General features: G+C 53.6%; 1 protein-coding gene across 1 annotated transcript; it reads right to left on the minus strand.

The window, feature by feature from the left end:
* Window positions 1-269: 269 nt before the first annotated feature.
* Window positions 270-12091, minus strand: SDHB (succinate dehydrogenase complex iron sulfur subunit B). The gene is made up of 7 exons (XM_041463391.1): window positions 11984-12091; window positions 10157-10281; window positions 8742-8827; window positions 5578-5714; window positions 5000-5197; window positions 2984-3103; window positions 270-454 (listed from the first exon to the last, which is right to left on the minus strand). The coding sequence occupies exons 1-7, from the start codon at window positions 12056-12058 to the stop codon at window positions 377-379; spliced, it is 819 nt and encodes a 272-aa protein (XP_041319325.1). The 5' UTR covers window positions 12059-12091; the 3' UTR covers window positions 270-376.

Raw genomic sequence — 12091 nt, forward strand, 5'->3', positions numbered from 1 at the left:
TCAGCAATGTAAATCAGGGTCGAAAGGGGTGGGACAGGACACCTTGTTCCTGGTGGATCTGTCCCCATCCTGCCTCCTGGGAGCTCCAAACCCTCAGTTTTGGGATTTCAGGCTCAGGATCCCTCCACCATTCCCTGTTCCCAGCCAGTCCCAGGACTCCCAGCTGCTCCAGCCCCGAGAGCTCTGCGATGGCAAAACGCTCCACGAAGGGAATTAATGGATGAATAATAAATGAATAACAAATGAGTAATAAAGGATGGAGCCCGTGCTGTTCTTTACAGCCTTTATTGCAGGTGCACAGTGACCCTGGCACAGGTGTGAGGGTCACTCTGGGTCACTCTGGGGTCACTCCAGGTCACTCTGGGTCACTCAGCCCTCAGGCAGTCGCTGCCTTCTGCTTGTAGGTCGCCATCATCTTCTTGATCTCAGCGATGGCTTTGCCGGGGTTCAGCCCCTGTGGGAGGAGCAGGTCAGAGTCTGGGGGGGCTGCAGCACCTCCCTCCCCTCCCTCCTTCCTTCCTCCCCTCCCTCCTCCTCATCACAGCCCTACTGAACTCCCAAACCCGCTGCTGTTCCACCTTTTTTTCCCTAAAACCTGGAACTCAGCTGATACTCTCCTTTCCTTTCAAACCCCAGGAGGTCATAGGATGGGCTACAGTTGTAATAAATCCCAAACCTGCTGCTATTCCACCTTTTTTTTTCCCCAAAAAAAGCTGGAATTCAGCTAGTTCTGTCCTTTTTGTAAAAGCTGGGAGGTCACAGGATGGATCCAAGCCACAGCAAACTCACAAATCTGCTGCTACTCCACCTCTTTCCCCCCCAAAACCTGGAACTGAGCTGGTTCTGTCCTTCCTTCCAAACACTGGGAGGTCACAGGTGGGATGCAAGCCACAATAAAATCACAAACATGTTGCTACTCATAGAAATACTTGGTACAGGAGGTGCTCAGCACCCCTTTTTTCCCAAAAACCTGGAGTTCAGCCAGATATTCTCCTTCCTTCCAAACCCTGGGAGGTCACACTCTGCATCCAAGTCACAGCAAACTCACAAATCTGCTGCTACTCCACCTTTTTTCCCCCTAAAACCTGGAATTCAGCTGATATTGTCCTTCCTCTCTGCACTGAGCAGGTGCTCAGCATTCCTTTTTCCCTAAAAGCTGGAGTTGAACTGATTCTGTCCTTCCTTCCAAACCCTGGGAGGTCACAGGATGGATCCAAGTGACAGCAAACTCCCAAATCTGCTGCTACCCCACTTTTTTATCCCCTAAAACCTGGAATTTGGCTGATATTGTCCTTCCTTTCTGTGCTGGGAGACTGCAGGACAGATTGAAGTCATAGCAAATGTGCTGCTACTCATTAAAATATTTGTTAGAGGAGCTGCTCAACACCTCTTTTTTCCCTAAAAATCCCAGTCCAGCCTGACATGAGCCCTCCTTTCCATGCCCAGGGAGGCTCAGGACACCTGGGCCAGCTCTGACTCCAGCCAGGCTGGAAATTCCAGAGGGTCCAGGTGCAGCTGTGCCCCATCCCAGCCTCACTTTGGGGGCAGACTGGGAATTCCAGTGGGTCCAGGCCCATTCCAGCCTCAGTTTGGGGGCAGACTGGGAATTCCAGGGGGGACTGGTATAGCTCTGTCCCATTCCAGCCTCAGTTTCCCCAGGAAGAGTGGCCCAGCCCAGAGCAGGACGCAGAGCTGGAGCTCCCCTCCTGCCCCTGGAGCCAAACTCTCCCCTGGAGCTGGGCTTTGATGGGGATCAAAGAGAGATTCAGGACAGAATTCCAGGTTTTATGGCTGTCTGGATTTCCAGAGGCAGCCTGGGAACAGCCTGACCCCAGGGGTGTGGGGTTTTCCTGCTCTGGGATGATGAAAGCTGTGGTGTTGAGCCCGGACAGGGAGCAACTCCTCACTCCCAGCTCCCAGCAGCGAGGCTGGGAAGAGGCACAGCCACACTGGGAAAAATCCCTCTGCTCTGCACAGGAAGGGATTAGAAATTCCTTGGAGCACTCAGAAATTCCCAGGAGCTCTCCTGGCAGGGCCCTGCTCCCAAATCCTGGGATCAGAGGAGGAAAAGCTGATCCCAGCTCTGCTGGGAGCTCTGGATGTCCCCAGGCTGAGCAGAACAGGGAAGTCTGGGGATAACTGGGACCTAAAAGGATCTTTTCCTATGGAAACCAACAGGAATTCCAGAAAAGACATGGAAAAGGGATGGGGAGACCTCACTGTGGCCTTGCTACAGCTCAGGAGGGCCTGGGAAAAGGAGGGATGGGGACAGGCAGTGACAGTATAAGGGGACATGGTTTGAAGTGACAGAGGGGAGGTTTGGGTGGGATATTGGAGTAAATCCCTCCCTGTGAGGGAGGAGAGGCCCTGGGACGGAATTCCCAGAGAAGCTGTGGCTGCTCCAGTCCTAGAGGCATCCAAGTCCAGCTTGGATGGAGCTGGAGCACCCTCGGACAGTGGAGGGTGTCCCTGCCATGGAATGAGAGGAACTTTAAGGTCCCTTCCGATCCAAACCACTCCAGGATTCCACATGCTGGTTTAGGTGGGAAATTGGGATAAACCCCTCCCTGTGAGCGTGGAGAGGCCCTGGGATGGAAATCCTAGAGTGGCTGCCCCTGGATCCCTGGCAGTGCCCAGGCCTGGCTGGAGCAGCCTGGGCCAGTGCCATGTCCTGGTGCCTTGGCAGGGCTGGCACTGCCACTGTGATCTGACTGCTCCCCCCATGCCAGGCTGTGACCCATGTCCCCTCCATGCCAGACTGTGACACTGCCCCAGTGACTCATGTCCCCTCCATGCCAGACTGTGACACTGCCCCAGTGACTCATGTCCCCTCCATGCCAGGCTGTGCCCCATGTCCTGTGTCCTCTCCATGCCAGGCTGTGCCCCATGTCGCCCCTGTGCCAGCCCGTGTCCCCCCACGCCAGGCTGTGTCTCCCCATGCCCCCGTGTCCCCCCGTGCCAGCCCATGCCCCTGTCCCTGTACCTTGGGGCAGGTGCGGGTGCAGTTCATGATGGTGTGGCAGCGGTACAGCGAGAACGGGTCCTGCAGCTGCGCCAGGCGCTCCTCCGTGAACTCATCGCGGGAGGGAATACTGCTGGGACACTGCTGGGACAGGGACACTGCTGGGACACTGCTGGGGCACTGCAGGGACTGGGACACTGCTGGGACTGGGACACTGCTGGGGACAGGGACACTGCTGGGACAGGGACACTGCTGGTTCACTGCTGGGACACTGCTGGGGACAGGGACACTGCTGGGGCACTGCTGGGGACAGGGACACATACACCCTGCTGGGACAGGGACACTACTGGGACACCGCTGGGGATACACACACCCTGCTGGGGACATGGACACTGCCAGGGACACAAACACTGCTGGGGACACACACCCTGCTGGCACCAGCTGGGGATCCCACAGTGACACCCCCCCAGGAGTGCCAGGCCAGGCCGGTGGCACTGATGCCGGTGGCTTTTATATTCTGTAGTTTTCAGATCCTGTGCTGCATTAGTGCCTAACTCTAAACTCCACACAAATCTCCCGCACTCCTGCCTCGGGCTCTCCTGCACTCCCACCTCGGGCTCTCCCCACTCAGTTCTCCTGCACTCCCACCTCCTCCCAGCCCATTCCAGCCAGCACAGGCAGGGATTTGTCCCCAGTGGACAATCCCAGGTGTGCCCAGCAGGAAGGGAGGGCAGAGTCTGCCTGGCAGCTCCGGGTGCAGCCTGTCCTTGAGGGCACCCTGGCATGGGAACGGGGCCAGTCCTGGATCACTTCCCTGTTTTTATGGGCAGTTTTCTTCCAGGCACAGGAGTTCAGTTCATGTGGAAGTGATCCAGGCAGCTCTGCTCATTCCTGCTGGAACCAGGAGCTGATTCCTCATCCCGCACAGGAAACTGAGGAGCTCAGGGTCCCCAGAGCCTCCCTGTGGCCCAGCAACTTCCCCCAGACAGAGACAGAGCCCAGCCTGGCTCAATTCACGTTCTTGAAAGTTATTTTGGGATAAAAGTTTGAGTTCAGGGAGATTCCTGGTGCCAGAATTCCCAGAAGCTCCTAACAAGCCTTTGGGAAGAGCTGCCAAGCCCCGAGGGCAGAGCTCCCTCTCCCCACTCCAAATCTCATTTTTAACTGCACCACTCCAAAGGATCAAGGATTTAAAGGAAATTTTCAGCCAAATTCAAGTTTCTCCTGCAGAGGGGCTGATCCCAAAGGGAGAGGAATTCCAGTACAGGGATCAAGAGCCATTTTCCAGGGTTGGCTTTTGGGTTTCCTTGTTCCTACCTGGCTGGAAAGGGACTCCCAGGGCAGGGAAAGTCCCTTGGGAGCTCTTAGGGATCAGAGAAGCTGGAAGTGCTGCCCCTGGACAGAGATTCCTGCAGCCTGTGCAGCCCTGGGGCTGCTCAAGTGTCACACCAGGGGCTATTATGGGATGTCAGCTCAGCTGCAGACACGCAGGAGACACCTGCAGTGTTTCCCTGAACCCCCTTTGCTCAGTCTCCCTTCCTGCTGTTCACATCCACCTCTCCCATCCCAAAATGGAGATTTGGTGCCTCCACAGCAGAGCAGGGACAGGTTGAGCTCGGAATCCTGGAATGATGGATCCATCCTGGCAGCTCAGAGGAAAAACCCCTCCTGATCTACTGCTAATCCCTGTGGCAGCCACGGAAATCCACCCCAAACCTTGGCTACACCACTAGCCTTGTAAAGAGTTGTTCCTCATCCACGCTCAAAAAACTCCCCTCAAAATCCCCCCTGCTCAAGACAGACACCCCAAATCTTGCACTCTGGCTTTTCCCAGCTTTCCAGGCTACAAAACCCCAGCGAGGTGGGAGCACAGCCAGACACCCTCTCCCCACTGGACTGCTCCAGCCTGGAACCTGTAGAGTGCTCCCAGCAGCAGGAATTCCACAGGGGAATGGGATGTGGGGGAATGGGATCAGAGCCCCCCTGGCAAGCCCAGCTCCCTGCCCTGAGCCAGCAGCCCCAGCTGTGGGATCAGGTGTGGGACTGGGAAGGGGCTGAGGGCTCAGCTGTGACCCTGGGCTGCTCTGGGAGGGGTTTCAGCACTGAAATTGCAGTGACCAGTTTCTGGCGATCCTCTATGGACTGCAGGTACTGCTGCTTGCCCTCCTTGGACTCGTCCTTCTTCTTCAGGTAGGGCTCGATGGATTTGTACTGGGCGTAGAAGTTACTCAGGTCCTGGGGCAGAAAAAGCACAGGGATCTGGTTATGGGGCTGAGGAGAAACAGGGAACATCCCCAGCTAGATCCACCCCAAATCCCACCCCTGCTGTCCATGCCGTGGGGCCCTGACCCCTCCCTTCAGCCCCACCCTCAGGGGCAGAGCCTCTTCCCAAAATCCCACCTAAATCCCCTCCTGGCACAGCTTCACGCCAAATTCACACCTGAACACCCGACCAGGAGGTGCCATTTCCTCCCCAGGTCTGCCACATTCCAGGCCAGCACACATTTAGTCACTGGGACCCACCCAAGGGACGAGTGAGCCCTGAGCCTGGTGGCAGCTGCCACGCCCTGCTCCCAGCCCTGGTGTCCCCTGGCTGCTGCCAGCCCTGCACTCACCGGAACCAGGTCCTTCACCACGTACATGTGGGGCAGGGGGTAGATTTTGGTGACTTTGCTGAGGTCACTGTCGATTTTTTTGATGCAGGCCAGGGTGTTGCCCCCCGCGATGTTCATGGCGCAGGAGCCGCAGATCCCTGAGGGGGAAAAGCAGAGCCAAGTGTGGGATTCTCCCTGCTGGCCCCAAAAATCCCCCTGGGCTGTCCTGGGGAAACTCTATTCGGTCTTCCCAATCCACCAGGATCCCAAAAAGCCTCTTCCCAACCTGACAGGGTCTTGGAAAACCCCTTCCCAACCCACCAGGGTCCTCACCTGTCCCAAAAAATCTCCTGGAAAGGCTCTTCCCAACCTTCTGGAATCCTCACTTACCCCAAAGATCTCTTCTCACCATACCAGGGTCCTCACCCATCCCAGAAAACCTCATCACAGGTTCTGGAAAAGCCTCTTCCCCCTCCTCCAGAGGCCTCACCCACCCCCAAAAATACCCTTCTTGTTCTATCAGTGTCCTCATCTGCCTTGGAAAACCTCTTCCCAACCTGTCAGGGTCCCAAAAAACCTCTTCCCAATCCACCAGAGTCCCAAAAAACCCCTCCCACTGCACCAGGATCTTCATCCAACCCACAAATGCCCCAAACAAGAAGAATGCTGGAATTCACCACTGGGGCTGAACATTTTTAAACTTCAGCAGGGATCAAACACGGGAGCTGCTTTCATCAGCACCAAAACCCCTTTTTCCACGGGGCAGCTCCTTCCCCAGTAGCAAATGAGGGACCTTGAGTGTGATTTGGGGAGGGGAGAACATCCAGCTCTGCTCCCAGATTTGGGGCACGAGGCGGGAGCCAAAAGAGGCATAAAATAAATTAAAAATAGAAAAACACAATAAAAATGGCATTAAAACGTGGGGAACTGCTGCAGCCTCCTCAGCCAGAGAATCCCAGGGCTGGCAGGGATGGAAGGGACCTCTGGGAACCATCCAGCCCATCCCTGGAGCAGGTGGCACTGGAATGTGTCCAGGGGGGGTTTGGGACCTTGCTGGGCACTGTCCAACATTTTTTGCCCCTAAAAGCCCCAATTCAGCCTGGTTTTGTCTTTCCTTTCTGTGCTGGGAGGTCACAGGACGGATCCAGGATGGAGTAAACCCACAAGTATGTTGCTACTGATGGGATTAGCTGTCAGAGGAGGTGCTCAGCACCCCTTTTTCCCTAAAATCTGGAATCCAGGCTGACACTGCCCTTCCTTTCACAGCCTTTGAGGTCACAGGATGGATCCAAGTGACAGCAAACTCACAAACCCTCACAAACCTCATTCCAACCTTCTTCCCTCTAGAAGCTGGAGCTGGAGTTCCACTCCAGGGAAAGAACTTCTTTGCAAAGGTTCAGCTGGAATTTTTGTGTTTTAATGGAATTTTAGTGTTTTGTGGCTGCTGCTCCTTGTCTTGTCTCTGGGCACCATTGGGAAGGGTCTGGGACTGGGACCATCCCCTGGCACCCCCTGGGAATACAAATAAGGATTGATGGGATCCCCTCTCAGCCTCCCCATCTCTGGAACAAATAGGCCCAGCTCCCACAGCCTCTCCTCACAGAAGGGGAATAAAATACCCAAATAATCCTCAAAATTCAGGAATTCTCCCATTCTCCCAGGCAGGGGCCCCCTCCCCTCGTGCCCATTCCCAGGGCACAAACTGCCCTCCCAAAGGTGACCAGAGGCAGCAGGGGCACAAAAATAGCCCAACAAAGGGATGAAATGACCCCTCTGAGGGTGTCCCAGCCCCTGGCACTGCCAAGAGGTTCCTCCCACTGCAGAAAGGCTCCCAAGCATTTTTCAGCCAGCTGGGGAGGGGAGCAGGGCCTGCAGCAGGAATGTGGGACTGGGGGAGCCGCCACAGAGGGCCAGGATGGAACCAGCCCAGCCTGAAAACCCATCCTGTCCAGGGAAAATATTCAGGGCAAGAGTTCTGTCTGGGAGCCCCACTCCGTGTGGAATTCCTGCCTTGCCATGCAGATTCCAGAGGAAAAGGTACCTCGGGCATGCTGCTTTCCATTCCCACCCCAGACAAAACATCCCCAGGCACCGCCTGCCCTCAGACTGCCCCTGCCTCCAGACCCACCTCGGTAATGCAGAGTCATTCCAGACAGGAATGCAACCCCACAGCTCAGCACAACCCGAAATCCAGAGTCATTCCAGCCTGGAATGCACTCCCACAGCTCAGCAGGACCCTAAATCCAGAGCGACTCCAGCCAGGAATGCAACCCCACAGCTCAGCACGACCCTAAATCCAGAGTCATTCCAGCTTGGAATGCACTCCCACACCCCAGCAGGACCCTAAATTCAGAGTCATTCCAGCCAGGAATGCACTCCCACAGCCCAGCGTGACCCGTGACTCAGGAGTTTTTCCCAGGGGAAGTCTGAGAGCAGCCCCAAACCAGATTTGGGAGCAGCCACAACCCCAAATCACCAGTGCCCTTTTCCTCCCTCCACCCCTGCCCTCGGCCAAAGGGCCAAAGAGAAGATTCCTGGAGCTGTTCCTCGAAGTCCCGAGTGCTCTCTCCCAGTTCACCCAATCTGATTCCCACAGCAGCACTGGCACAGCCCCCACTGCTCCCATTCCAGCCCTGCCCGCTCAGCCTTGCCACTGGAATCTCTCCCTGATCTCCCCATGCACTGGGAGGCAGCTGAAGAACCAGACTGGGAGAGAAACTGGAACAACTGGGAGCTCTGGAAGGAATTACTGGAGCTGGCAGCTCAGAACTGTGTCATTACACCCTGGGAGCACCAACTCCAGCTTTACTCCTTGGGTCACTCGGGTGTTTTATCCTCAGAGGTGGGAAGGGACAGGGGTTCTGTGCAGCTTTATTCCTTGGTTCCTTTGGGTGTTTTATCCCGAGGTCGGGGGAGAGGGGTTCTGAGTTTTACGCCCTGGTTCATTTGGGTGTTTTATCCCACAGTGCAAGGAGAGGAGTTCTGAGCAGTTTCACTCCCTGGTTTATTTGTGTGTTTTATCCCACAGTGCAAGGAGAGGGGTTCTGAGCAGTTTCACTCCCTGATTCACTCGGGTATTCTATCCCCAGGGGTGTGAGAGCAGGGGTTCTGAGCTCCCTGGGGCTCCCACAGTCAGCACACACAGCATTCCAAGGGCATTCCAGGTGGGAATGTGCTGTCCTTACCCTCCCTGCAGGACCTGCGGAAGGTCAGCGTGGAGTCCATCTCGTTCTTGATCTTGATCAGGGCATCCAGCACCATGGGCCCACACCTGTGGCACAAATCCCAAATCACCAACCCTGCAGAGCCCCCAGATGCAGGGTCTGACCCCTGCACCCACACTCAGCAGCACCTAAAAGGGTTTTTAACAATTCCCACTAATTCTGTGTGAATCCCAGGGATTAAACAGGGATCTCTGACCAGCAGGGCAGCCCAGGGGCAGGGTGGGTCAGACCCTTGTGACCACTGAGTGTACGGCCAACCCAAAGCCAGTGACCTGTGCTGGCCCCTCTTCCCCTCTCTGGGTCAGGCTGTGACAGCCCTGTCTGGCCCCGTGAGTCATAAGGGACACAGGACAAACACTTGGGGACAACTTCTGTCATTTTACACCCAGGGCACCACCCAGGGATTATTCACTGGGGCAAAGCCACCCCAAAACCGGAGCTGTGGCTCCTGTGGGGTTTGAGTAGGGGCTGGGTGGGAGTGGGAGCTCCTGGAATGGTTTGGGGGGGACCCCTCAGGAAGGGTCTGGGGTGGATTCCTCTGGAGGAGCTCCTGGGAAGTGTTTGGGGTGGGTTCCACTGGAGGAGCTCCTGGGAATTCAGGCCCAGCATCCACAGGGAGGTTTCTGAGCCCCTTCTTAGGATCCCAGGGAAGCAGGAGCTGCTCTGGGAGGCCACAGCCAGGTGTGGATAAACCATGGGAAGGATAGATAGAGCTCCCACCTTCTCTCCCTGGGAATCGTGAGCTGCACATGGAATTGCCTCCTGGAATGCAGAATCCCAGAAGGGGCTGGGCTGGAGGGACCTTCCCATCCTATTCCCAGGGGCAGGGACACCTTCCTCTACCCCAGATGGCTCCAAGTCCCATCCAGCCTGGCCTGGGACACTTCCACAGCTTCACTGCGAATTCTGTGCCAGCCTCCTGGGTAAGAATTCCTTCCCAATATCCCATTTAAACCTCACTCAGGGAAGAATTCCTTCCCAGTATGCCACCCAAACCTCTCCTCTTCCAGTTCAAACCCTGTCCCCTGTCACTGCTCCTGACACCACCTGGCCTTGGGAAAAGCTGCTCTCCTTTCTTCTTCCCCCAAACTTCCCACATAAATCAAGTTCATTAAAGCCACCATAACCTCTTTAACCCATCCCAGGGATGGTCCAGAAATGTGGAAAATCTGCTTTTTCCTGGGATAACACCCACAGTGCCTGTAGAAAATCTGCTTTTTCATGTGGAAAATCTGCTTAAATCGACTTTTTCCTGGGATGACACCCACGGTGGCTGTGCCCACAATGAGCTGCTCTGTGCCAGAGGGAAGCAACCCTTCCTAGCCATTCCCTGGAGCTGGGATTGCTCCCTAGCCACATTCCCAAGGGACACCCACTTGTTCAGGTCCACCTCGTAGGTCTGCATGCGGGGTTTGTCCCCGGCCTTGTCGGGGTCCCATCTGTAGATGGCGAATTTCTTCAGCCGCGGCGCCGCCGCCGCCGTCTGCGCCTGCCGGAGCACCTGGATCCAGGGAAAAACAGCCTCAGGTCCCACCCTGGATGCCAGGAAAAACAGCCTCAGATCCAGGGAAAAACAGCCTCAGATCCAGGGAAAAACAGCCTCAGGTCCCACCCTGGATGCCAGGAAAAACAGCTCAGATCCCACCAGGAGGGATCCAGGACGAGATACAGAGATGGATATGTGTGTATATATTAAAAAACATATTAAATATATATGTATATATATATATAAAGATTTTAAAAGATAATAACTACAAACATTTTTACACACCTATACATATAAACATGATAAATGTGCTTGGAATTACATGTGGGTACCTATGTGTACACTGTATGCTGTGTGTATTCCCATTATTATTATATTGTGTGTACTTATATATCATATAATGCATTACATAGATTATATAACACATTGTATGTGATATATATTCATAAATATGTATATATAAACATAGATGCACAAACATGTAAATGTATGTGCAAACACGTGCACATTGTTTATGGTGCATTTTATTTATAAATTATGTGTTTATAAATTATATGTATGCATTTGTATATTCTACTGACTGTCATTATAATGACATAATTACATGTTTACTTTATTTATATATTGTGTTTAAAATTATAGTTTATGCATTTATATATCCTACATATACTCTATGTATTTTTAGAGATATTACACATCATATAGAACACATCATACTTGTATTTATATGTACACACAAATATACATATGTATATATAAGTATACAATGCATTTTATATGGAACAAATTCATATATTCTATGTATGCTTATAAATTACATGTATTTATAGATGTGTTTGTAAATGGTAAGTATTTGTATATTGTGCTGCATGTGTAATTACAATAATATAATTATATTTTACATCCATATATCTTTATGCATACGTTTTATATACATTATTTATATATATATTATATATATAATGTCTGTACATAAATGTATATACACACATTATATTAATATATTTATATTTATAAATAAATATAAAATTACATTAAAATTACAAATACATAAACATATATAGAGATTTTTACATTTACATGTTTATATATAGATAAAAGATAAGTATTTTTATATAAATTAAAACATTTTATATAAATATATCCTGGGGCTCCCCCTGCCCAGAGCCAGACCAATATTCACAAAATTCCGACCCCCACCAGCTCCTGGATCCACCAAACCTCAGCAGCTCTCCCTGCCCGGTTATCCTGGAATTCCTGAGCAGCTCCTGCTCTTCCCAGGATCACCCTTGCCCTGCTCCCACTGCTCTTCCCAACCTTCTCCTGGAATGGTCCCACTGCTCTTCCCAGCCTTTTCCTGAACCACTCCCCAAATTTCCTGTTGTCCTTTATCTCCCCTAAACCCTTTCCAGACCCTTCCAGCTGCTCTCTGCCCCCATCCCCCCCTCTTCTCCCACCCCTTCTTCCCCCCTTTTACCTCACCTCCTCCTGCCCCCAGCCCCTTCCCTAGCCCTGCCCTCCTGTCCATCCCTAATTCCCCCACAATCCAGTTCCAGACCCCACACTTCAGCTCCAGCCCCGTCTCCAAAGCTCCCTCTCCCCCTCACTCACTGCCCTTCTCTTCCACACCCCTCCCGGGCCCCTGTAGCCCCCGGCCGCCTCCGCCTCGCCTCCCCCCGCTCCACTGCCAGCCCCCACGGCCGCCCCGGCCCCTCACCGCCCGCGGTCCGGCCCGCAGGAACCGCGCGGGGACTCCGCGCCTCAAGGAGACTCCGACCGCGGCCGTCGCCATCTTGGCGCTGCGCACTTCCACATGCCCCGGAAG

This window comes from Pyrgilauda ruficollis, unplaced genomic scaffold, assembly GCF_017590135.1.
Source record: "Pyrgilauda ruficollis isolate IOZ18807 unplaced genomic scaffold, ASM1759013v1 scaffold165, whole genome shotgun sequence".
NCBI classification, from domain to species: Eukaryota; Metazoa; Chordata; class Aves; order Passeriformes; family Passeridae; genus Pyrgilauda; species Pyrgilauda ruficollis.

Coding starts and splice junctions, on each gene's coding strand:
- SDHB (XM_041463391.1), bottom strand. CDS start 12,058: ATGGCGACGGCCGCGGTCGGAGTCTCCTTGAGGCGCGGAGTCCCCGCG. Junction 10,282..11,983: donor TGCGGGCCGGACCGCGGGCG/GTGAGGGGCCGG, acceptor CCCTGGATCCAG/GTGCTCCGGCAGGCGCAGAC. Junction 5,198..5,577: donor TGGTGAAGGACCTGGTTCCG/GTGAGTGCAGGG, acceptor TTTCTGCCCCAG/GACCTGAGTAACTTCTACGC.